General features: G+C 40.2%; 1 protein-coding gene across 3 annotated transcripts in view; it reads left to right on the plus strand.

Annotated features, from left to right (window-relative positions):
• CAB39 (calcium binding protein 39) overlaps window positions 1-27,748 on the plus strand; it is an 84,570-nt gene that overhangs the window by 22,365 nt on the left and 34,457 nt on the right. For all 3 annotated transcript variants that reach the window (XM_049888428.1, XM_049888429.1, XM_049888430.1), the window contains exon 2: window positions 17,628-17,785. In XM_049888428.1, the coding sequence (XP_049744385.1) occupies window positions 17,672-17,785 (114 nt within the window). In that variant the 5' untranslated portion in view covers window positions 17,628-17,671. The remainder of the gene's footprint in view (window positions 1-17,627; window positions 17,786-27,748) is intronic.

A 27,748-nucleotide genomic window follows, 5' to 3' on the forward strand; every position in this document is an offset into this window, starting at 1 on the left:
ATATCTGATTAGCCTGGTTACAGTGCTTTGAGTTCTTTATACATAGCATCTCCCAGCTGTCCATTTCCCCCAGTCCTGGATGCCTCGGTGCTTAGGACATCAGGATACAAGCCTACCTCAACATAGTCCTACCTGATGCCCACTGAAATTGCTGCCCAGGTTTGATGGGTATCAATTGTCAATTTACTTCTAATCCTAGCATTTGCCTCTGACTTGGCGTGGAGTTAGGAGTTCTATCACAGCTATCAGTTGGAATCCATTTCTAAAAGGCGTATCTAGAAATTCAGTTTTTTAAATACCCTCAAATCATAGGCCAATAATTTTTTTTAACGGAATAAATTTAAATGAAAAAAAGAAAAAAAAAAACAAAAACGTGTTGCCATCGATTCCTATTCATAGCAACCCTGTAGGACAGAGTAGAGCTGTTCTATAGGGTTTCCAAGGAGCAGCTGGTGGATTTGACCATTTTGTTAGCAGCTGAACTCTTAAACATTGTGCTACCAGGGCTCCTAAATTAAATAAGTTTGTTTAACGTTGTAGTTATTTAACATGTGTTTAAGTTTTTTTTTTTTTGGCATCAGTTCAATTCTGCTTCATGGTGACTCCCATGTATTTCAGAGTAAAGTAAAGCAAAGCTTTTCTCCGTGGGGCTTTCAGTGGCTGTGATCTTTCAATGTAGATTGCCAGGCCTTTCTTCCAGGGCACCTCTGGGTAGATTCAAACCACAAGCTTTTGATTAGTAGCTGAGTGCTTAACCATTTGTGATACCCAGGGACTCCTATTTAAGCATAGTTGATAAATATAAAGAATGTACCATTGTTGTTGTTAGGTGCCATCCAGTCGGTTCCAACTCATAGCAATCCTGTGTACAACAGAACGAAACACTGCCCAGTCCTGTGCCATCCTCACAATCATTATTATGCTTGAGCCCATTGTTGCAGCCACTGTGTCCATCTCGTTGGGGGTGTTCTTCTTTTTCGCTGACCCTGTACTTTACCAAGCATGATGTCCTCCTCCAGGAACTGATCCCTCCTTAAAACATGTCCAGAGTATGTGAGACATAGTCTTGCCATCCTTGCTTCTAAGGAGCATTCTGGTTGTACTTCTTCCAAGACATATTTGTTCACTCTTTTGGCAGTCTATGCTGTATTCAATATTCTGTGCCAACACCACAATTCAAAGGCGTCAGTTCTTTTTTGATCTTCCTTATGCATCTTCTAGCTTTCTTATGCCTATGGGGCGATTGAAAAGACCATGACTTGGGTCAGGCACACCTTAGTCTGGCAAGGTGACATCTTTGCTTTTCAACACTTTAAAGAGGTCTTTTGCAGCAGATTTGCCCAATGCAATGTGTCTTTGGTTTCTGGACTCCTGCTTCCATGGGTGTTGATTGTGGATCCAATTAAAATGAAATCCTTGACAACTTCAATCTTTTCTCTGTTTATCATGATGTTGCTTGTTGGTCAAGTTGTGAGGATTTTTGTTTTCTCATGTTGAGGTGTAATCCATACTGAAGGCTGTGGTCTTTGATCTTCATCAGTAAATGCTTCAAGTACTCTTCTTTTCAGCAAGCAAGATTGTGTCATCCACTTATCTAGGTTGTGAACGAGTCTTCCTTCAATCCTGATGCCCTGTTCTTCTTCATATAGTCCAGTTTTTCGGATTATTTGCTCAGCATACAGATTGGATAAGTATGGAGAAAGGATACAACCCCGACACACACTTTTCCCGATTTTAAACCACGTGGTTTTCCCTTGTTCTGTTAGAAAGACTGCCTCTTGGCCTATGTACAGGTTCTGTGTGAACATAATTAAGTGTTCGGGAATTCCCATTGTTCACAATGTCGTCCATAATTTGTTATGATCCACACGGTCGAATGCCTTTGCATAGTCAATGAAACACAGGTAAACATCTTTCTGGTATTGTCTGCTTTCATCCAGGATCCATCTGGCTTCAGCAGTGATATACCTCAATGCACGCCCTCTTCTGAATCCACTTTGAATTCCTGGCAGTTCTCAATTGATGTACTGCTGCAACCGTTTTTAATTATCTTCAGTAAAATTTTACTTGCATGTCATATTAATAATATCGTTTGATAATTTCCACATTCAGTTGGATCACCTTTCTTTGGAATTGGCTTCAATATGGATATCTTCCTGTAGATTGGCCGGGAAGCTGCCTTTCAAATTTCTTGGCATAGACAAGTGAGTTGGATCCGTTTGTTGAAACATCTCAGTTGGTATCCTGTTAGTCCCTGGGGCCTTGTTTTTTGCCAGTGCCTTCAGTGCAGCTTGGACTTCTTCCTTCAATACCATCAGTTCCTGATCACGTGCTGCCTCCCGAAGTGGTTGAGCATCGATCAGTTCTCTTTGGTGCAGTGACTCTGTGTATTCCTTCAGTCTTCTTTTGATGCTTCCTGCGTCGTGCAGTATTTTGCCCCTAGGACCCTTCAGTATTACAACCCAAGGCTTGAATTTTTTCTTCATTCCTTCAGTTTGAGAAATGCCAAGTGTGTTCTTCCCGTTTGGTTTTCTAACTCCAGGTCTTTGCACATTTCATTATAATACTTTGTCTTCTGGAGCTGCTCTTTGAAATCTGTTCAGCTCTTTTACTTCATCATTTCTTCCATTACCTTTAGCTACTCTTTGTTCAAGAGCAAGTTTCAGAGTCCCTTCGGACATCCATTTTGGTCTTTTCTTTCCTGTCTTTTAATGACCTTTTGCTTTCTTCATGTATGATATCCTAGATTTCATCCCACAACTCATCTGTCTTCAGTCATTAGTATTCAGTGCATCAAGTCTTTTCTTGAGATGGTCTCTAAATTCAGGTGGGATATACTGAAGGTTTACTTTGTCTCTCATGAACTTGTTTTAGTTTTCTTCAGCTTCAACTTGGACTTGCATATGAGCAATTGATGGTGTGTTTTTCAGTGGGCCCCTGGCTTGTTCTGAATGATATTGAGTCTTTCCATCGTCTCTTTCCACAGATGTAATTGATTTGATTCCTGTGTATTCCATTTGTCAAGGTCCGCTTATAGTTGCCGTTTATGTTTTTGAAAAAAGGTATGTGCAATGAAGAAGTTATTGGTCTTGCAAAATTCTATCATTTGATCTCCGGTGTCATTTCTATCACCACGGCCATATTTTCCAACTATTGATCCTTCTTCTTTGTTTCCAGCTTTCGCATTCCAACCACCCAGTAATTATCAACGCATCTTGATTGTGTGTTTGATCAATTTCAGACTGCAGAAGTTGGTAAAATCTTCAGTTTCTTCATCTTTGGCCTTAGTGGTTGGTGCATAAATTCGAATAATAGTCTTATTAACTGGTCTTCTTTGTAGGTGTATGGATATTATCCTATTACTGACAGCATTGTACTTCAGGATAAATCTTGAAATGTTCTTTTTGATGACAAACGTGATGCCGTTCCTCTTTAATTTGTCATTCCCAGCAGAGTAGACCATATGATTGCCCAATTTAGAATGGCCAGTACCGGTCCATTTCGGTTCACTAATGCCTTGGCTAGCTAGCTGCAAGCATGCCATTTCATTTTTGATGATTTCCAGTTTTCCTAGATTCATACTTTGTATATTCCACTTTCCGATTATTAATGGATGTTTGCAGCTGTTTCTTCTCATTTTGTGTTGTGTCACATCAGCAAACAAAGGTCCCAAAAGCTTTACTCCACCCGTATTTATCAGCTTTATTTTGAGGAGCTGAGGTGCTCATTTTCTGGCACTGTATCAGACAGTGTTCCACTGCTATCTGTAAGATTTTCACTGGCCAGTTTTTTCAGAAGTCGATCGCCAGGTCCTTCTTCCTATTCTTTCTTATCCTGGAAGCTCTGCCGAAATCTGCCCACCATGGGTGACCCTGCTGGTATTTGAAATACTGGGGCATAGCTTCCAACATTACAGTAACACTAAAGCCACCACAGTATGACAAGCTCACAGATGCTTGATGGAGAATATACCGTACCTCTCTCAAAAAAATAATTCATGTTGTAGTGAATTCTTGATTGACTTTTTTCCCCATAACTAAGTAGTGCTAGAGTCAAAGGAGACACCTTTCGTTAAAATGGATGATACAGTGAGATTCTCTAGAATTGCTTATTTCAGAAAAAGATGTTGTTGTTGGCTCTGATCGAGTTGATTGCGATTTGTGGTGATGCCCATTGTTTATTTACAGGTAAAGCTATATGAAAATGATTTTGGGACCCTATAAACAAAGTGAAGGAGCTCTGGTTGTGCAGTGGTTAAGTGATCAGCTGCAAACCTAAAGGTCAGTGGTTCAAACCCACCAGCTGCCCCATGGGAGAAAGGTGTAGCAGTCTTCTCTAGTAAAGATTATTGCCTTGTAAACCCTATGGGGCAGTTCTCTTCTGTCTTCCAGGGTCACTGTGAGTTGGAATTGACTCAAAGGCAAATGGCAAGCTAGGAGAGCATACAGTGAGATAGTGTTTATAATGATTCAGTACCCTACGAATTGATAAGGGAATGACGGACTCCAAAGTCAGACTAACGGGCAGTCGAGATGCACATGCAGTTTTACTAAGGAAATACAGATAGACATGAAAATTTGTTCGCTGTCACTGATGAGCAGGAATTCAAATCAAAAGAATTGTGTTCTCTAGGGGATGGGAAGAGGGAGGTGGTCAAGAAAATATCGTTTTTTTATCTGACAGATTGGCAAAAATAAAAATTATTACTAATGCTAGTGTTGGCTAGCTGGTGAGGAAATTGCTGCCCTGTGCACTGTTGGTGGCAGTGTAAAGTGGCATAACCTTCTAGCAGAGGAGCCTGGCAGTGGCTGTCTACACTGAATGTGTACATACCCTTTGACTGCCATTTTTGCTTTTAGGAATGTGCCCTGAAAAGTACTGAAAGTCTTCTAAGGTATTTGTGTGTTAGAATGCTCCTTTCAGTAATATTGAAAATACAGAAACTTTGTCAACAGTTTGGAAATCAAGAAGAAAATTGTTAAATATATCCTATTACAATATTTGAAAATTTTTGCAGCAAACGTTATTTTATTATTCTAATAGCGATAGCAGTCCATTTTTACTATAGTCATCATGACTTAATGAATGCACTTTCTCCTTGAACTTCAGCATTAAGAATCTTGTTCTGACTCTCAGACTGCCACCTTCTGTGAGTCCCTCTCAGAATTGAATGAATTCCTTTGCTTCGTTTTACTCTGATATCTGGCGTCCAGAACTGCACAGAAGAACATCGTATGATCTTTTTGTGGCCAGTACAGCCCTTTGTTTAGTCATTCCTTATGAAGAAATAGCCTTCTAACGTGGGCAGGTCAGGGATCATGCCCTCAGGTTTTATTAAGGTGAGGAAACTAACACGAGTACGGTGACTAGTAACTGTCCTGAGTCAGGTAGGTCTGGCTAGTAGAGGGAAGGGTAGGGGATTGCAGTTCCTTTTCCCTCACTCATGCTATATCAACTCCAGGGACAACCGGGCTGGCCCTTTAAGACAGAGTAGGTCATGTACAGGAGGGCAGGGTCATAGAGTAGACTTGAGATACAAGACGAAAAGCCCGAGTCTTTGCAGAAGTAGTTACACAACAGACTGCCCTTTGGAGAATTGCTGGGATGTCCTCGAGCAGACTCAGAAAATTGTTGGACCAACACAGAAGAAAGCTGTGTTGCTCCAGAAATTTGAACTATAAAGTAAAGTGTGTATACTTTTGTAATGAATTTAAAAGTATTAAAGGTATTTTTATGTGGAATTGTTGATGTAAAATATTGGAAGCTTTGCCAAGCTCGATCAGCACAGAAAATTGAAACATAAGGACGTAGACCTTAATTTTTTGAACTCTATACTTAGTTTTCTAATATTATTAGGACCAGTTTAGAACTTGGTATTCATTTAGTCACAACTAAAAAAAAAATCATTTAAAAAAGTATCTTCAATCGATGGCATCTTTTTTCAGTTCTTAGAAAACTGCCTTTCTTTTAAATAACAAAAGATTGAAAACTGGAGGTACTTCTGTTAACTGGAGCCAAAAAATAAAACAGAGCAACTTTTTTCACAGAAGCCAAATTGAGTTAATACATATATATATATATATATATATATATATATGTATGGAGCCCTGGTGATGCAGTGGTTAAGAGCTTGGCTGTTGACCAAAAGGTCAACAGTTCAAATCCACCAGCCGTTGCTTGGAAACTCTGTGGAGCTGTTCTACTCTGTCCTACAGGGTCTCTATGAGTCAAAATCAACTGTATGGCAATGGGTTTTGGTTTGGTGTGTGTATATGTATATGTATATGTATATGTATATGTATATGTATATGTATATGTATATGTATATGTATATGTACATGTGTGGTTTCCAAGGATTGGCTGGTGGATTCAAACTGCTGACTTTTTGGTTAGTAGCCGAATGTTTAACCACTGTGCCGCCAGGGCTCGCTCTTTCTCTATATGTACACACATATATATGTATATGTGTGTGTGTCTGTGTGTATATATATGTACCCAAAACCCACTGCTGTTGAGTCGATTCTGACTCATAGTGACCCTATATGACAGAATAGATCTGCGCCATAGAGTTTCCAGGGAGCACCTGGTGGATTTGAACTGCCAATCTTTTGGTTAGAGATATGTATATATATACACACACATATATAAATATATACATATATATTTTTAAATGAAGTCACAGAGCTGATACAGGATATATTCTTAACTCCTAAGAGTTACTTAGCTATGTTCACTTTGGTTCAATTCCTTCCACCCGTACCTTTGAGTGCATTCTAGAACTCTTGAAGCGGCTGTTTACAGATGCCCCACCTGGTTCCAGAAGCCCCACCTGGTTCCAGAAGCCCCACCTGGTTCCAGAAGGGTTTAAGGCAGCTTGGAATAGTCTGTTGTACTTAATTATTATAACCTTGGTCTATGACATTCATAGTGACTGCATGGTGCCCTGAAATCACCACAGTAAAACCTAACACCACTGGTGTGGTTCTCTCAATAAGTGTTTGAAGGTTTAACGTGAGGTTCCTGTTTGTAAAATTAACACGTAGCTTTTTACAAGGGCTAGTGCTTTTAAAAATCCTTGTAAAATGTTTTTCTCTAAAAATAAGCTACTAAAGCATAAAGCCTTCTCTTTCGTATAAGCAGGTATCTCTTGCTTTGTTGTTTGAATAAAGAATGAATTTGACTTCCCCTGAAGTCTCCTTAAAACCAAACAATGGTTTAACTAGTAAAAAATACCTGCCTTGAGCATTATGCTCTTTTAAGAACTGTGTATATGGGATCAAATTGACAACAGCAACTCAGAGGATGAGATGGGAGCCTTAGGGAGCAGCGAGTTTGTGTTAATGGGGGAGGAACAACTCAGAGAAGCGGGGTGAGGATGGCGGCACAACTTGGAGAACGGAATCCGTGTCACTGAATTGTGCGTGTAGAATTGGTTGAATTGGCATATGTTTTGCTGTGTGTATTCTCAACAAAAAACTAAATAAAAATTTTAAAAAAGAATGGACCTTACCATTAGAGTGTATTTCATAAGCATTCACATGTTTAGCATGAGTATAAGAAACTTCCAAGGATTAACAGAAGCCCTTTTTAGAGAAATACAAAATGAAATTATTAATATTCTGTTTACTCGGCCCATTTCATTAGGCACTCATTCTGTCAAAAGTTATTAATTTAAAGTAGAATTTTTTTCTGAAAATTAAACTTGTGGGAATACTATTAAAGATAGTTATTAAAGATAGATGAGTTTATTATTTAACACTTCACAGAAATGGAATTAATGAGCTATATGGCATGCATAATAAGAAGATTAGCTTTAGGATCATGGAGAATGTTTTTTAAAAACGTTCTGAAAAGAATGTAGGCATATGCCTAAAGGAACTTGGTTTTAGTTAAGACAGAATTCCCTTAAAGGATGAGTGGTTGGAGAGGCTCGGGCACACTCAGAGCTGGGTATGTGTTCAGAGACGTGGTTGGGATCCGGAAGTAGGATACAACATTCCTAGCCTAGCTCTCTGTGCAGTGCTATGTGGTGCATTTCTGAGATTTAATAGAGGAGGGGTTTGAGTTGTATTATGGATTGAACTGTGGCCCCCAAAATATGTGTTGGAAAACCATGGTGGCACAGGGGTTAAGAGCTCATCTGCTAACCAAAAGATTGACAGCTCAAATCTACCAGCCACTCCTTGGAAACCCTATGAGGCAGTTCTGCTGTGTCCTGTTGTAGGGTTGCTATGAGTCAGAATCGACTCGATGGCAATGGATTTGGCTTTTTGGTTTATACCTGTGGTTATAGTCACATTTGGGAGTGAGTTTTCTTTGTTATGTTAATGAGGCAGTATTAGTGTAGGATGTTTTAAGTCAATCTCTTTTGAGGTATAAAACCGCAGATTAAGCAGGCAGGCACAAATAGAGGGGAAGATACAAGTCACATGATCACCAAGGAGCCTAGGAAAAGAGCTGAAAGGAGGTAAGGAACTTTGCACAGAAAGGGCAGAAAGAGCCTTCCCCTAGAGCCGGTGCCTTCGGTGCCCTGAATTCAGACTTCCAGCCTCCTAAACTGAGAGAATAAATTTCCGTTTGTTAAAGCCATCTACTTGTGGTATTTCTGTTACAGCAGCACTAGACAACTAAGACAGGGTGTCAATGATGAACAATAAAAATCTTCTGAAAAGGCGTTGAAGCAGAGGTATAGGCCAAGGATTAGTTTTATTTCTTGGCCTTTTTTTTTTTTTTTTGGAGGGGAGGGAGGGCATTCAGGTTTTTTTTGTTTTTCATATTTATTTAACCCATAATAATCTTAGAAGTTTGCTTTTGCCTATTTGATCAGGATTTTAAAAATCAGTATTTTTTTAAGTCATTCAGCAAGCATTTATCTGTTGTTACTATGTTTGATAATTAAATCATGTTTCTGTTACATACTTTTAATATAGTCATATATTTTTAACGAAGTAATATCTTACTTGGTCTGTCTGTAAGATGACAGGACAAATAATGCAAAAAAATAGAATATGGCCCTGAATCCTAGGCAACACAGATCAACACTTTCAGTATTCCATCTTAATTATACAAGTCTATCACACGTCAGTCAGAGTTTAACCATTTTTATATTCATGGCGCAGACTATAGAGGTAGGTAGATTTGAGTTGCTCAGCCAAGTATGGGTCCAGCTTTAGACATATCAATAGATAGACCGTGTCCTAGATTTTCTGTCCATTTGCTGTCCAGGACCGTCTAGGTTCTGGGCCCTAACCCCATTCTGGCTGGGTTTGAGACTAAAGTTTTCTACTTCGCTCCAGGTTATCTATGCATCAGTCATTTCTGTTGGCTCTTTTTGTTTGTTTTGGGAATTTGCTGGAGTAATTTAAAGCTAATTCCAGACGTCCTGTCATTTCCCTCGTGTTTCAGCATGTATAGCTAACTGATGAGAAATGATTTTTTACGTGTCTACTATATTCCATTATATCACCTAAAAAAATGAGCAGAAATTCCCTGATCATCAGCACCCAGTGTATGCTTTCCCTGATTGCCCATATATCTTTTTCTCAGCTGGTTTATTTGAATCAGGGTCCAGAGAAGTTCCATGAATTGTATTTAACTACGTCTCATGAGTCTTTTCGTTATTTAATGCTGCCTTTTCCCCCCTCTCTCGTGCCATTTGATTTGTGGGAGAAACCCAATATTTGTCTTGTCAAGTGTGCCATGTTCTAGATTTGACTTACTGTTTCCTTCTGATGTTGTTTAACTTGTTTCTCCATCCCCTATGTTTCTGCAGACCGGTAATTAGATTAGAAGCTTGATTAGTTAAGGTTTGTTTGGATTTGGGGAGGGGGGGTGCTGGGAGCAAAAGCATTATTTTATAGGTGATACTTTTTACTTTCTGTTGCATCACATCATGAGACACGTTGGTGTCCAGTTATCCTATTTTTAGTGACAGATGAGTGTGTTCAGTGTTGTCAGCCTAATCTATCCACTGTGAAGTTCCCCATCAACTTTTCCCCTAATGGATTTAGTGGCCATTGGCCATTGTTGCCTAGATCCATTATTTCATCAAGGATTACAAAATGATCATTTTTTTTTTTCCTGCATTTATTAGCTATGAATCTTCTCTAAAGAATTTTCCTTTATCAGCTGTTTGGTTACTCTGAAATGCAGGATGCCCAGGAAAGGCAGAGTAAATGTGTCATTCTTTTATTCACCAATTCTCGGAGTATTAAATTATTGCCCTTGCAATCTCCAGAGGTGACCAATGTAATTTTTTTGTATTATGTGAATATTCATGATTTTAATGTATTTGGATATCAGTGCTTTTTTTTAATGCCCACCTTGAGCCATCTTAGGCCGGTGGGAGCCTTTTCACGTTGGCTCCTGTAGAGGTTTTTTGGCATACGGGCAGTCTCTGGGTTGCCATTGAGATCTGTTCCTAAGTCTGTCTTTAAGTTGAATCTGTAGGTAAGTCGGACCAGGTACATAGAGGTCTCGTTTAGCTTCAGTTAGTCAAATATTTGTGTTAGTGTATGTTGTATATGTATTTTCCCTTTCTGTGCACGTAAGACACTTAAGAAACACTACCAAACCGAGCAATGTTTTCATTACAAAGCAGCGCGTGCATTTGTTATTGCGAACTGTTGTGTTTAACTCAGATTTTTAAGAGGTTTTATGGCAGTCTGTTCTTAGGTACGAATTGTCGGTAAGCCGGATGTTCCTAGCCTGGGGACGGCCTGTGTATAGATCACACATAGGCTTATACCGTACATGAAACTTAGCATCTGATATGTTTTCACTCTAGAGGAGATATGGGTGTGCTTTGCGGCCTGTATAGGTGTCTCATCTACTCCTTTTGACTCTGGAAATAATCATCATGAATCAGATTTTAGAGACCAAAAAAAAATTTATTCCCTGCTACTGTCTACTCAGATTTTACCATATGCAGATGTTGTGCTAAGCACTTAAAACACATTTAAGTAGTCTAACTGTTGTTTTTCCACTCTACAGATGAAGAAGGGAGGCTTGGAAAGGCTGTCAGATAATGCACGGCTGTCTTTAAAGTCCATGTAATTAATTACTATGTGTTATATAACTGACTTGCCCTGCTATATGGATAGTCTTGCACCTAATACAATATCTGGTATGTTGTAGACATTCAGGAATTGTTTGAATTAAGTGACATTAACCCTGGAAGCAAGGGATTGGGTCTTAGAGCCCGTTCCACCATGGGTTCATCCATGTACTCCATTTCACACTCCCATAACTGCTCAATCAAGTGCTGTAACAGTCCTTGTAAGCAACAACCTTACTACCGTGTGAGCGTTTTTTGGTGGTGGTTTTGTTTTTGCACTTGGCCGTCAAGTTCTTGAGTTAAGTCTGACACATATGCCAGTCTAGAGTTTTATGAACTCACCTGTCCAGGAATGTATTGTCATTCAGCAGCTTTTTCACCATTGTCTCCAAACACGTACAGCTGTGTCCACACGTGCCAGAATGTTGTCTTCTTGAGAGCAGTCATTCTTAATGCCTTAAGTTTGTGTCACATGGTAAGTGCACAATTAGTATTTGAATAAATGAGTGACCTAGTGACTGGCTTATGGACCAATTGACTGGTTTTCCGTATTTTTCAATACATAGGTGAGATAAAGTTTGCTTTGGGAATGTGTTGCACAAGCCAGACAGCAGTCAGATTGCCTAAGAAGGGCAGCACCTGAGAGTCCTAACTTTAATGACATTAGGCCTTTTTCCCTCAGTGGGATGTTGTTCTCCAGCACCTATTGGGGTGGAGCTTTGTACTCTTGGGATTACTAATATAACAGCAGTTATTTGAAGTCCTCGAGCTTTGTAAGATGGAAGTAGTCATTTCTGGTATCGTCCGCACCTCATCTGTTTTGGAGAGTAGACGTAGTCCCTGTGCAAAAGATCACAAATATAGAGCAAGAGATAAAACGAGAATATATACCAAACTGTTAATGATGGCTGTCTCTGTAGGTGATTTTTACTTTCTATTTTTTTATGTTATGTAATCCTTTAATGTTTGATGTTTTGCATGATGAACAATGTAACTATTTTTTAAAGCTAAAAAGTTAAGTTTCAGTGATGGGCTTAAGACACAGAAGTAGATAAAAAGACTCATAAAGGTTCATTATTCTGTACCCTCCCCCACAAGGATATAGAAGCTAGCAGAAGTATGCTTATATGAACAGCAGGAAAAAAAAAAAAAAAGCAAGACATTTTTTTTTTTTTTAATGATTTCAATCAAGGTCAAGGTCAGTAAATGTCCCAGTTATTGTAACAACCAGATTTTCCAAAACATCCTGTAGTGGTGATATTGGCCCCATTGACAGCCACTAGCCTGGATGGAGAATAAGTGTCTACAGTTGATATCTGAATGGATAGAGAATTTTAGAAAATAGACTTGACTAAAATTGAGATCTGATTATATATGGAAGTTAGGAGTCTGGTATGGTATTGGGTAAGCAACAGATCCACTTACAATGAAGGGGGGTATAGAAAAAGAGTTAAGACTTACTTGGGGGTGAGGTTTGAACTGCCTGGAGGGCATCTGTCAGAAGAAGCAGAATGATTGGAGTCGGAGATAGATTTCAGAATTATCAGGTTGTTGAAACTATGGGTAGATGAGATCACCCAGAGAGGATATAGCATAAGGAGACAGCCAAGGGTAGAACCTTGAAGGACGTCACCACTGGCGTAAGATGAGTCATTGAATCAAACTCAGGAGGAAAGGGCATTTGGACAGACAAGAGAACAGCTAAGGGAGAGCCGTGCATGAAAGCTTAGGGGTGAGCGGTGCTAAATGAAAATTCTCTTCACGCAGATTTAGCATGCAATTTCATAAATATTTCCAATATAAAAGTGGTGTGTTAAGTTACTCCTTCTGCAAATTTTCAAGCTAAATTTCCCCTCCAGGGCTTCTTTGTTTATCCATGGGATTCAAGCATAGACCACTGATACCTTCAGAAGCAAAGCCTACCCCAGTTTGAGACGTGGAGGGGTGGATTTCCACAGTCCCCCTTCAGAGTCCGAACAGTGAGTCACTTTGTCCCACTTGCATTAGGTAATACATTTTGGCTAAGCCCAAGCAACCCTGCCGGAGTTTATTATGAGCCAGTTGTTTGAAGGGACAGGAGGAAATTAGTTGTATTTGAAAACTAAATGAATTTTTCAATAATAATATAAATTTCTGTTCATTTCCTTCATGAACTCAAATTAAGTCCAAAACAGTTTAAGCAGTTTCAAACTAATATTAAGAACATATTTTAATATGCAGAAAGATTGAGTAACAATGAAAACCTATGCACCCACCATTTAGATTAAAAAATTGTTGAGGTTCTACCATATTTGCCAATCTGGTACTCTGACTTAGAAGTACAGCTGATTCTCATTATTTGAAGTCGTTGTGTTCTATGAAGTTGCAGCAAACACTGAGTTAGTGAATCCTGCATCCCTGCTCCTGGCAGAATCTCAGGGTTAGGCTCCTACAAGCCCCTGGACACAACATTTTTGTCAGTCGATCAATACAGAACCTTGTTTATATATGTTTCTGTTTAAAGACACCTTGTTTAATATACATTTCTTACAAATATGCAGTATTTCTTTATAATAAAACAGTAGTGAGGAAGGGTTTAACATTTTCCTGACCCTGTGTAACGTGACCATAAATTTCTTTGGCTTTCAGTCTCAAAACGTTGCTGTCTACTACACTTTTTTTAATCAGTCTTCATCTGATGAATCCACAAATTTAGCCCCTTTTCCATCTTTTATATGGCTTTCTTGAGGGCACTGGGTTTCGTTGTGCACTATAGGTGTTATGTTAGCACTCAGTCTCCCACACAGATTGACGAATCTCTTCTTCCTTTTTCTGGACGATTGATTAACATGGAACTCACGGCCAACAGCGCTGTAACTCATGCCTGAAGGGAGCTTGCTGTCTGACAGGTGTATTTTCTCCACAAGGCACATCACAGACTTCTTGTGTTTAGGAGAAGCACTTCAGCACTACCCTGGGGGCCATTTTAAACAGCAAAGTAGCCAAGACAAATGCAAAAGAGACGTGGCGCTAAATAGATGGCGAAAAGGCCGTTTGTTTACAGTGTGAGAGCTGAAATGAGGCAGAGCGCCGCCCACTCCACCTCAGCTGGCACATGCTTATAGGCCGACTCTACCCGTTTCACCGTTGCCCGTCTCCTCAGATGGCCGGGAAGGCTCCCGGGTATTGATTTGGGGGTTACAAATAAGTTTTAGCGAGCAGGTGAATGGACAGATCTGGAGTCTGCAAATAATGAGGGTTGACTGTAGTTGGCATATTCAGGAACCACAGAGAAAATCATCAATAAATAAATGAATATGTGTCTCTGTTAAAAAAAAAAAAAAAAGTTATACATGTATGCAATTGAAGGAGTTACATAGTTACAAAAAAAAGTGTAAGGAAAAATACCAGCCCCCCCCACCCCCCCTTTTCCTGCTGCCCAGAGGTCACACCTTTTAACTGTCCCGGCTGATTCTTTGGTCTCTGTCTCCACCTCTTCCGTGAACTTTAAATGTGAATAACACATCTGTGATTTTACCACATTACTGGTTACATCTGCTTAAAGGCTGCTTTAATTTTCCTTATTATATTCACTGTAGATTCAGTAACAATACTTAGTAGCTCTGCATATTTATCTAACAAGTTAATTACGAGCTTTATTTGCCATTTAAGAAGTTTCTTAAAGCATTACTTAACTTTTTAGCCATGTTCTAGGCACATGTATTGCCTACTTACTACCTGTTCATCACTTAGGAAGCCATTCATGAATTTTAGTCTTTTCTATAATATTTTCAGTTAATTTTTTTAGGTCACTGGGTGGCATATAACATTAGTATGAGATATTTAAGCTTATGCATAGCAAACGTAGGTATAAGAAATAGAGATTCTCTGGAAGTTTTAAGGGGTATTATGTAGTTGTTTTTGCTCACTTTGGACACCAAAATCTTGACAGTAGTATCGTGTTAAGAGTTGGTGAATCTGAGGACTTAGTGAAGGAAGTAAAAGGACTCCTTGAGAATTACTGCACTTTAAGAACTATATACTTTTAATTAATTATAATTTAATTGTGCGTGAGAGACTGACCAGCAGAGAGAGAGAATATGAATATGAGTGCGTCATGAATAACTTCACCGGTGTAATTGCGTCCTGCTCCCACCCACTGCCATTGAGTCGATTGCAACTCACAGAGACCCCATAGGATTTCCAAGGCTGTAAATCTCTACAGAAGCAGACCGCCACATCTTTCTCCCATGGAGGGGCTGCCAGCCTTTCAGTTAGCGGTTAATTGCTTTAACCACTGCCCCACCAGGGCTCCTTGAATCCTGCTCAGGAGTGTCTATTTCTTGCTTCAGGCACTCATTTCTAACTGCTATGTATTTCCTCAAAGTACAGGCTTATTAGTTTATATGTTCTACAAAATGTTGGCTATTGGTATGCTAATAAGAGGAATGATTGTGCCATAACTCTGCATTCCCTGACTGAAGCATTCTACATACGTGTCCTCTGTGGAGCAGTACTCTTTTCTGCTGTGAGCCGCATTTGACGTGTGGTAGGACTTTTAACCCCCTTTCCCAAAAAGTCACGTCTTCCACTATTGAGCCAAAACTGAAAGCATCTCCATTGAATAGGACCACAGTACTTCCTGCAAAATACCATTAAAAGTTCCCCCCTCCACCCAGCATTGACATATAGCATCACTGCTAGTATGTGCAGAGAACAAATACCCATTAAACCCAGTGCCCTCGAGAGAACAAATAGGAAAGATGATATTTTCTGAGGACTAAGTGTGAGTGAGACCCACTGTGTTTATGCAGCTGCAACCTGCATGCTCCTTCCCCCAAAAGTAATGGAAAAGAATGGTCTGGGATTTGTGTCCATCCAGCCAGGTAATCAGAGAAATAATGTTAGGAGCCACTTGGGAGTAACTCACCTATAATTGATCCAGACTTGTCATAAAAAAAAAAATTTAGAATTTTGAGAGTCCATGGTTGAGGTCATGTATTAGGCTGTTTCCCTTTGGTTAATGAAAATGTGGTTTCAATTTGACCAAAAAAGGATTTACAAGCTGACATAAGGTGAAATAGGTAGGTGGTGTTTGGGGTTAGAGATTGGTCAGAACAGCTCACATTAGAACACATTGAGAAACGACAGGCCTGATTCTGATTCTCTTGTAGACGGAACATTAGCCTGCTCTTTCACCCAAATGTTTTTCCTTTGTAAACAGACGTCTAGGTCACTGTATCCCAAGCCGTAGAGGGAAAACTTTCTAATTCTTTCTTCAAATGAAATCTTAGGCAGAGTTCAAAGAGTTAAGATACTATGCAATAAAGATATTTTTATGTTTCCATGGGGAAAAAAATCGAAGTAGTGTCGAGGTATGCGAAACCCACCTTTCCCCCCTTTGGGGGCAGGCTGGAACTCAGTTTGAAAACTACTAATCTGAGTGAGCTGTAAGGTTCCTCTCAGAAGGCTTATCTTCTGGTGTCCTGTGTGTGACTGTGTAATACCTATAATTTCTCTGAGGTTATTTTGTGAAAGAAACGGCTTCCTTTGTAATTTCTGACACACTCCCAAGTCACTTCCATTGTTTGCCTTAGCTTTATTTTTTCATGGTGGCTTGGAATAGTTGCATGTCCCCATTTTCAATATTGTAATATTCTGGCTTATGTGGTTGAAATGTTTTCTGATACCCACAAAAAAATGAAGAACTTGTAGAAGTTAATTATCCCCAGGGCTTTTATCCAGTGAGTTCTTTCGTAGGAGATGGCCACAACCAGGCAGAAAAGTCCATCTTGGAGCTGTTACCTAAGGGAGTGGAGGCTCTGATGGGAGATTTGTTCAGGGTTCCATCCCAGTTCTCTCCAGCCCTGAAACCCTGCGGCTGACGGAACAGGACAGGTGTGCCCAGGAAGTGTGAAGCTAGTCAGTGTGGCCCACTGGGTCCTTGGAAGGAGCAACATGCACACTGGAAAAGGGCCTCTGGAGAGACTAGATAGTAGGCCTGTGGCTGGGGCTGAGTGGCTGAGCTTCTTACCTAACTTTTGGCTTTGGTTTCCTCAACTGTAACATAGAGATGCCTGTCACCTGGTGGTGTAATGTGATGTTGAAGGGCATTTTGGATCGAGGCCAACCTGAGCTTGTTTCACCACTTAAGCACCCTGAGCCAGTTCATCTCTAGACCTCACCTGTAAGGGGGAGGGATCATGCCCCTCGAGGAGTCATTTGAAAAGATCCCATGAGGTGATGAATTGAAGCACTTAGCATCACGCCTGGCAGTAGTGGTTGCCCTGTAAGCGGTAACTGCTGTCACCTTCATCATCAGCTTCTTCCTCCACGTCTTCCTCACAAGGGTGGTTAGGGGAACAGATGAAAAAATAAAGCATTTTGAAAAATACAAAGTGTTCTATAATTCTAGGATATCTCCCTATAATCATGTCTCACATTTATTGATGGATCCCCAGTTCCCACTGATTTTGAAAGTCATGAAAAATGACTTTCTCAAACACTGTTTTTCCCCCCAGATTAGGATTTAGAAAGTATGTCTCCTGACACCCGTCCTTTGTTCTCACGAAGCCTTGTGCTGTGTTCCCAGGTGAAGCAGGCAGAGCGCAGCCGAGGTCTCTGCCGTCCGCCGTCATGCCGTTCCCCTTCGGGAAGTCGCATAAATCACCGGCAGACATCGTGAAGAACCTGAAGGAGAGCATGGCCGTTCTGGAAAAACAAGACATTTCCGACAAGAAAGCAGAAAAAGTATGTATTTGGCTTTATTTTATATTTTAAAAACTTGATTAGAAGCAAAAGTAAAACAAATTATGAAGTGATTTTTAAAAAATCAAACCCAAATTTGGGTTTATTTGGGGTTTTTAAAGTATAGTCCTGGAGTGGCAGTTGCTGCTAATGAAACGCCGCAAGCTTCCCTTGAGCTACCATCTGGCAAACTTTCTAATTTTTTCTGTTATTTTAATTGAGGTTTTTACATTAATTTCTCTTTTTCCTTCATTCTTTGGAGTGGTTTATCTGACTTCTTAAAATCAGTTTTTCCACTGGCAGTCTTCCTGGGAGGGAGCCTCCCCCGGTCTTCTTCCTGTGTCCACCGTATCCACGGCTAGTCCCTCCACCACCCCAGCCACAACAGTCCAAACCTGACGTCCATCCCAGGCTTCTCCTGCCCACCTGTCTCTCCAACGTCATCTTTCACTAAACGCTGTATTCTGCTCCCTGACAGAATTGATGCTGTCCTCCATTCCTACTTGTAGAAGATCCTTGTAGTCTTTATTAGGGACCTTAGCAGAGTTAAATGTAGACAGAACAGAAACAGTGGCCCGTAAACGCAGAATCTAGGGCCATTTAGAGTAGGAGAAATCAGTCCAGCACCACCTAGCAGGAGACGCCTCACAGGGCACAGGCTCAGGTGGAACCCATGTGTCGTCCACTTGTAAATCAGGGGTTTCTAACCAGAGGTGATTTTGCCCTCCACGGGAGCATTTTGGCAACACCAGGAGATAGTTTTGGTGTCACACTGATGGAAGAGCTGCTACTGACATCTAGTGGGTAGAGGCCAGGGATGCTGCTAAGCGTCCTACATTGCATGGGACAACCCCCCACAACAGAGAATTGTCTGTTAGCGTCAGTAATACCGAAGTTGAAATTCGTGGGCTAAACCAACACTAAGCAACAATAGACCTCCTGCTGTAAGAATTAACAAAACAGAAAAATAGCTGAATTTGTGAAAAATCTCAGTTGAAAGAAAGGGAACAACTCTGAAGAACAATCCATGCAGATTACTTATTCTGAAATAGATTTTAAATGGGGCGGGAGGGCCCTGATATTTGATTCACGTTCAAGGTTCAAAAGGAAGTAGCATGTGTGCAGCTAATGCAAACAGTGAAGAAGGAACTGAGATCTAAAAACAGTGGAAAAATGAAAAATCTGATCACTAAATTAAAAGCTATGAAGAACAAATTTAACATCATAAAAAAGGTAGTCCTGTTAAACTGGGGTGCTTGCTATGACCTGTTATTTAGCATTGTTCTGAAAATTCTAGCCAGTGTATAAAGCAATAGTTCAAAAATAAAAACACCTATTGCAAGTAAGAGGGAAAACTGCAGCATTCAGATATTGATATATGTTTGCACAACCCAAGAGAATCAATGGGAAAACGAGAGTTTATTAGTGTGCCTAGATAAGTAGAAAATTCACAGCTTCCATAAACACCAACTAACTAGCTAGAAAGTGTAATTAAAAAAAAAAATCTCATTCACAATAGCCACAAAACAGGTATAAAGTATAAGATGTCCGTTCAAGTGCAGAGCCTATGTGAAGAACACTGTACAGCTTTATCCTGAGGCACAGAAAACTTGGCCCGTGTTATCAGATGGAAAGATGAAATATAGTTAAGATGCCATTTCTTCCCAAGTTAATTTTTAAGAATAAAGCCATGCCATTTATAATCAGGATCCCTTTAAAGTGTTAAAAAGCAAAGATGTCACCTTGCAGACTAAGGTATGCCTGACTCAAGCCATGGTGTTTTCAGTTGCCTCATATACATGCAAAAGCTGGACAATGCATAAGGAAGACTGAAGAAGAATCTATGCATTTGAAATACGGTGTTGGAAAAGAAAATTGAATATACCAGGGACTGCCAAGAGAATGAACAAATGTGTCTTGGAAGAAGTATAGCCAGAATGTTCCTTTGAAACAAGGATGGTGAGACTTCGTCTCACATACTTTGGACATGTTATCAGAAGGGATCAGTCCTTGGAGAAGGATATCGTGCTTACTAAAGTAGAGGGTCAGAGAAAAAGGGGAAGACCCTCAGCGAGATGGATTGACACAGCGGCTGCAACAATGGGCTCAAGCATAACAGCGATTATAAGGATGGTGCAGGATGGGGCAGTGTTTTTTTCCTTTGTGCATAGGGTTGCTGTGTGTGGGAACCAACTCGAAGACACCTAACAACAACAACAGCATTTAAAATCACAGCAGAATCTTTGGAACTTGACAAAAAACGATTCTCAATTTCTGGAGTTAAAAATAGATAGCTACAAAGTTAGAGTGGTGTTTAAAGAATATGAATTCTTTTTACACTCTCGTGTTAAAGATAACGACACAAATAGATTAAAAGTAAAAGGGTGAAAAGTAGTGAAAGACAGTCATTTACTTCTAATATTGAGAAGACAGGGATGTCTGCTTTCACCACTTGCATTCAGCTTTGTACTGGAGGTTCTACCCAGTGCTGTCAGGCAACGAAAAGAAATAGAAGGCATCCGTGTTGGAAAGGAAGAAGTAAAAGTGTGTCATTTGTAGACAACAGGATCATCCACGTAGAAAAGCTGAAGGAATCTACAAAAAGAAGTGATAAACTTAAGATTGCAGGTTACAAGATCAGCATTAAAAAATCCATTGTATTTCTATATAGTAGCAATGGATAATCAGAAATGAAAACTTTAAAAAATACCATTCACAATAGCATCAAAAGATATGAAATACTTAGGGACAGATTTGACAAAGGAAGTAAAAGACATATCCACTGAAAACGACAAAATGTTGTGTTATTGTAATAGGTAGGTGCTGTTGAGTCAGTTCCGACTCAGAGACCCCATGTACAACAGAATGAAACACTACCCGGCCCTGCAGCATCCTCACAGTCGTTGCTATGTTTGAGCCCATTGTTGGAGCCATGTGTCAGCCCATCTCCTTGAAGGTCATCCTCTTTTTTCCTGACCCTCTACTTCACCAAGCATGATGCCCTTCTCCAGGGACTGGTCCCTCCTGATACCATGTCCAAAGTATGTGAGACAAAGTCTCACCATTCTCTCTTCTGTGGGAAATATTGCTAAGAGAAATTAAAGACCAAAGTAGATGGGGAGATATACCTTATTCATGGTACATTAATTGATCTATAGATTCAGTGCAGTCCCAACGAAAATCCCAGCAGGCTCTTTTATAGAAATTGACAGGCTGATTCTAAAATTTGTATGGAAATGCAAAGGACCTAGAATGGCCTAAACTCTGAACGAGAATAAAGTTGGAAGGCTCACGTTATCTGATTTCGAGGGTTATTTTTAAAGCTACTACTCAAAATAGTATGATATTGACATAAAGGTAGACAGATAGATGAATGGAGCAGAATAGAGCATCCAGAAATAAATCTACACATATATAGAAAACTAATTTTTGACAAAGGCTTAAATGAAGTTCAGTGAAGAAAGGGTATAGTCATTTTAACAACTGATGCTAAAATAATTGGATATCCACATGCAAAAAATAAAATGAAATTTGGATCCATACCTCATATGAGATATAAAAATTAACTCAAAATGGATCATAAAATTAAGTGTAAAACCTAAAACGACAAAACTTCTGGAAGAAAACAGGAAAAACATCTTTGTGACCTTGGGCTAGGTAAAAATTTTTTAGATAATGACATCAAAAGCTTACTCCATAAAAAAATTAATTGATGTTATGCTTCTTCAGAATTAAAGCTTTTCATTCTTCAAAAGAGAATGAAAACACAAGCCACATACTGGGAGAAATTCTTTGTAAAGCATGTATCTTATCAAAGATCACACCCAAAATATATTAAAAAAAAAAAAAAAACACTCAACAACAGCAAAAACAATCCAATAAAAAATGAGCAAGAGATTTGAGTACTTTACTAAAGAAGATATATACATGGCAAATAAGCATTTAAGAAGATTTGAATCATTGGTCATTGGGGAATTGCAAAGTAAAACCACAGTGAGACACTGCCTATTAGAATGGCTAAAATTGGAAATACTGACTATACCAAATGTCACCAAGGATGCAGAGCACCTGAAACCGCGGCTTGCAATCTAAGATAATACAGTCACTTTGGAAAACAGTTTGGAGTTTCTCAGAACGTTAAGCCTAACATCTACCACTTGAGCCAGCCTTTCTGTCTTATAGATGTACCGCCGTTAGTTTACCCATGTACCTGGGCTGTTTCCTGTTTTGGAATATCATAGAAGCTTTACCTGTGATATTCCAAAACAGGAAACAGCCCAGGTGTATGGGTGAACTAATGGCGGTACATCTCCAAGACAGAATGCTACTCAGCGGTGAGGAAAGAGTGAACTATCGGTGAGTACAGCAGCACAAACGGATCCCAAAATAATCACGCTGCGTGAAAGAAGCCAGACTGTAATGTCTGAGGGTATTTATATAGGACTGTCAAATGCAACTAATTCGTAGTGACAGAAAGCAGGTAGGGGGTAGCTTTGCCATGGAGACAGTGGCAGGAGGGAAGGGACTGCAGCGGGACACTAGGGGACTTTTGGTGGTGATGGATATGTTCCCTGTCTCGGTTGTGGTGGTAATTTCACAGGTGTGTACATATATGTCAAAACTTAAGAGTGTATAAATTTAAGAAAAAAGACCTACCCATATACCAGCTGGGACGGCTGTGGCTTAAAAACCAAAATGTATGCCCTGAGAATAGACTGTCTAATATAGCACCCAGAAGGGCTATTGAGCCTAGGTTGCAAATATGTATAGTATGTCACTTCAAAGTGATGATCACCAGCTCTGTGTGGGCAAGTCTTCATGTGAGGGTGTAGAGAAACGAGTGTGTTGACAGGAGTGACCAGCTCACACAGAAACACAAAACTCTGCGCTGGGGAACAGACAAGTAACTAGAGATGTGAAGCACAAAGAGAAAAAGATTTCAGCAGAGTGATATTAGGGAATAGGAGCCCTGGTGGCACAGTGGTTAAACGCTCAGCTGCTAACCAGAAGGTCGGCAATTAGAACCCACCAGCTGCTCTGTGGAAGAAAAGACCTGACGATCTGCTACTGTAAAGATAACAGGCTTATAGAAGAACTTGGGGTGGTTCTCTTCTATCCCATAGGGTTGCCGTGCCTTGGAACGGACCCAATGTCACACAACCGCGGTAACAGGGAGAGAAGCACTAAAGTGCTTAGTGAAATGTTTTTAGGGGCCCATCTAATGTGAGGAAAGGGTTAGGCCTGTTCCAGACAGTGCCAGGGAATAGAAAGAAGACCTGTGAGTGGAAGAAAAACAGGGAGTCCAATTTTGCTTGATATTAGAAAAAATAATGGGTGGAAGTTGGCTTTCTTGGTAGATGTGTGGAGATGGGTCGGCAGGACAAGGAGACCACTAGGTAGGTGTGGTGGAAGCAATTCAAGCTTTGCCAGGTTGACCCAGCCATGTGTTGATAAAACATCATACTTTGCAAAATGTCTTCATAGAGGATAAGCCTTCATCTTATTTTGAGGTACGATAGTTTCCTGTTGTTATTCTCATGATCCAGATGAGGAAAGCTGTGGGTGATTTATCCTAGTCCCAGGTACCCTATTGTAGTTGAGTTGGTGAAATTCACACCTCGATCTACCAAACACGTGGTAGAAGCACACCTAGTTCTGCTTTGTTCATTGTATCCATGGGCATTTTCTGTTTCAGGTCTTGTGATCTTTTAGACAGAATTATAAATACAAACATTTGAATATTTATTCCTTTACTTATGATGTATTGGTATTTTTACTTGTTGAGAATTGTTACGCTACAAATAGATTACTCCCTTAGAAACTATGCCACACCCTTTAAAAGAATTTGTACAAAACTGTTTTCCATAGACCTTAAAAATGTGGATAATATTACCATCCTTATTTTTAGGGAACTAAGGATGGGGGAAGAAAAGATTTGTTCTTTCATTGTGAACAGCCACACAGATCAGGTTTCCGCTATGACTGTTTACACACTCTTTGCTCACTACCTGCTCTATAAAGAAGGTCTGGCTGCCTCGCACAGCTTGTGCTTGACTCCTTCATCTCTGTGAATGCATGTGTTCATGGTGGTGAATAGCTGTGTTCACTCATTTCATGAGAGGAGTAAGCTTGCTGACATGTTTAAGAGGGAGGGGAGGAGAAGCCTTTTCATATAGCGTGGCCTTGCAGCAGTGATTCATGGCTACTAAACTTGCTTAGAGTAATCTTTGACACGGAAGGTTATTAATAGGTTTTTCTTAGTCCATGATCTTACAGCCTAGAAGACTCAGACATTTTCTTTAGTAGAGGGGTGGGGGGATTTAAAAAAACATTTATGCAACACAGTGGAACTGTGCTCATCATCAGATATTGGGCATCATCAATATTTGTCAGTTTACTGTTTTAGATCCCCTCTCACATCATTTTTCTTCATTTACTTTGATTTAAGAATTTCCTTTTTTCAATGACGTCATTCAGTAAATCCTTTTTTGAGAATGAACTGAAAATTAAGGCAGTAAATATAAATGGATATATATTTAGAGGACGCTTGTTTTATTTAAAATGATTCTTTTGCTAAAGAGTGGGTTTAAAGAAACTCAGAAAAAGAAAATTACAAGACAAAACAATACATTATGTAACCCTCCCTCCAAAACAACAATCCAGGTTCTTTGGAGCATTTCTGAATGATAATAACTAGGTATATGTAAATTATAATAAATTCGATTATGTAAGCCAACAGCAAACAGAATCATGGAAAATTCTACTTAATAATTTTGAAATTGTTCCTAAAAAAGATGACTTATAAACAGTGATCCCATCTGAATTGTTTCATGTACACAGAAGTTGGCAGGACAGGGTTGCACCATCTACTGTCATTACCTTCGTGGTCACATGCACTTGCCAAAGATTCCCAACTTTGTTGAATCCGTATCAGACCGTGTCCCTGTGTGGATGTGCTTACAGAGGAAATGGACATGTAAATAATACAAGGTAGAGGTGCTTGGGAGTCTGAAACTCTGTGGGAACCGAGGGGATAAAGCATTGCCGTCTCTGTCAGAGACGTGCACAGAGATGGTACTAGGTTTGAAGTGGCGTTTGAGCTGGTTTCAAAGGTGATTGGCGAGCAAAGAGTGAGGGAACGAGGTGTGAAACAGCCTCAGGGATGGCGTGCTCGGAAAATAGTGGCAAGCTCAGAGTGACCTTATAGGGGTCAGCTTAGTGTGACCTTATAGGGGTGGAGATAGAGGGGCCAGCTTAGTGTGACTTTATAGGGGTGGAGGTAGAGGGGCCAGCTTAGTGTGACTTTATAGGGGTGGAGGTAGAGGGGCCAGCTTAGTGTGACTTTATAGGGGTGGAGGTAGAGGGGCCAGCTTAGTGTGACTTTATAGGGGTGGAGGTAGAGGGGCCAGCTTAGTGTGACTTTATAGGGGTGGAGGTAGAGGGGCCAGCTTAGTGTGACTTTATAGGGGTGGAGATAGAGGGGCCAGCTTAGTGTGACTTTATAGGGGTGGAGGTAGAGGGGCCAGCTTAGTGTGACTTTATAGGGGTGGAGGTAGAGGGGCCAGGTTAGTGTGACTTTATAGGGGTGGAGGTAGAGGGGCCAGCTTAGTGTGACTTTATAGGGGTGGAGGTAGAGGGGCCAGCTTAGTGTGACTTTATAGGGGTGGAGATAGAGGGGCCAGCTTAGTGTGACCTTATAGGGGTGGAGAGAGAGGGGCCAGTGGGAGGTGAGGCAAGAGATAAAGGTTGTGGTAGGTTGAAAAAGGACTTATATACAATTTAAGGATAGACTGAGGATGCTGAAGAGGGCCTTTGTTGTTTTGCTTTGTTTTAAATGTTTGTTTTGAAATAATTATTGATTTACAGAAAGTTACAAAAAGTATACAGGGAGATCCCGTAAACCTACCACCCGATTTCCTCCAGTGGTAACATCTCATGTAATTACATAAAATATCAAAACCAAGAAATTGACACTGATCTATGCATTCGCGTGTGAGAGAGAGAGAGTGTGTGTGTGTGTGTGTGTGTAGGGCCTATGCAGTTTTATCACGGGTAGCTTTGTGTAACCGCCACCACAATCAAGAAACAGAACTGTTCCATCACAAAGTCCCCTCGTGCTGTCCTTTACAGTCATATCTACCTCCTCTCTTCCCCTCTTGTCTCTAACCCCTGGCAATTACTGATCTGTTCTCTAACTATAATTTTGTCATTTCAGGAATGTTATACCATAGATTGGCTTTGTTTCTCACTCAGCGTAATTCCTGTGGGATCCATGCCTGGTAGTTGTGTGTATCAGCAGTTTATTTCTCTGGATTGCTGAGTAGTATTCCAATGCAGGAGTGGACCACAGTGTATTTAACCATTTCCAACTTTTAGCTGTTACAGATAAAGCTGCTGTGAACACTTTTGTACAGGTTTTTGTGTGAACGTAAGTTTTCCTTCCTCTAGTGTAAATTCCCAAAAGTACAAGTGCTGCGGTACGTGGTAAAGGTAGCTTCGGTTTTCTAAGAAATTGCTGAACTTTTCTCCAGAGTGACTATACCATTTTATATTCCCATAAAGAAAGTCTTTTAATCAGGGGTGGGGTGAGTGTAAATATGTGTTTGAGAAGATAATGGGAAGTAATAACGGAAGATGAATTTGACGACAGAATTCTGGTCCACTGCCATCGAGTCAATTCCAGCTCATAGCGACCCTGTAGAACAGAGTAGAGCTGCCCCGTAGGGTTTCCAAGGAGCACCTGGCAGACTCAAACTGCTGACCTTTTGGTAAGCAGCCATAGCTCTTAACCACTCTGCCACCAGGGTTTCTGGTGACAAGGAAAGATTAGGGATAAGGAAGAGAAACACGTTATGAGACTAGATTTCTGAGGGAGAACTGAAGATTTAGTGGTTCACAATTAAATCCAAGTGCACATTCCTCTTTGCTCAGCGTCTTCCACCCACCAAACATTTCCCATATTTAATGGACTGAACAAAAAATAGTAGTCCAGAGCAGAAGTCCCCACCTGCTTTTGTAAATAAAGTTTTATTGGAACACGGCATGCCCATCGATTTACATATGATCTGTGGCTGCTTTCCCAGGACAGTGGCAGAGGTGAGTGGTTGCAACAGAGACAGCATGGCCTCCAAGTTTGCCACCTCATGGTGTAGAAAAACCGGATAGATACTTCTGATAAGATAGGTTGTAGCAGGGATTCTATTTTGGTTAGAAGCTGGGGAAGGGAATGTAATTTAAAGAAAAAATAAACCTCATCCTTAATTACATTACTGCATGTAATGACTACTTGTAACCCGGTGGGATATCCTTACAGATTCCCATTCATATTCTAGCTGTTTCCCTCTCTCTGAGACAAATAAGTAAATGACTGTGGGAGTCGTTAGCCTATTCTGTAACCTGGTTTGTTTTTTAGTTGTAGCATTAACATCGTTGCATGTTAGCATAGATACTTGTTATTTTCACAGCTTGCCATAGTATTGCATTTTATGGGAATACCATGGTTTAATCAGTTCAGTGAAAGACCGTCTGATTCTTTACTATTGTAAATGACACTGCTTGTGCTTACGACTTCGTGCATTTGTCTAGTTGCCTAGGGTAAAAGCCTCGGAGTAGAATGGGTAAGTCAGGGGGATTTTACCTTTTAAAGGTTTTTGATGCATTTTGCCAAATTGCCCTACAGTAAAGTTGGACCAATTTATATTCCCACCAGCAGTGTATCTTCTTTTTAGTCTGCCTCTGATAGGAGGGAAAAAATATTTTATCATTTTAGTTTTATTATGGTGATGATGAAGTGTAATTTTTTTATAAATTAGCCATTTCTATACATTGCTGGGAAATCCTGGTGGCATAGTGGTTAAGTGCTATGGCTGCTAACCAAAGGGTCAGCAGTTCAAATCCTCCAGGCGCTCCTTGGAAACGCAATGGGGTAGTTCTGCTCTGTCCTGTAGGGTCGCTGCGAGTCGGAAT

Source organism: Elephas maximus, chromosome 6 (assembly GCF_024166365.1).
Source record: "Elephas maximus indicus isolate mEleMax1 chromosome 6, mEleMax1 primary haplotype, whole genome shotgun sequence".
Taxonomy (NCBI): domain Eukaryota; kingdom Metazoa; phylum Chordata; class Mammalia; order Proboscidea; family Elephantidae; genus Elephas; species Elephas maximus.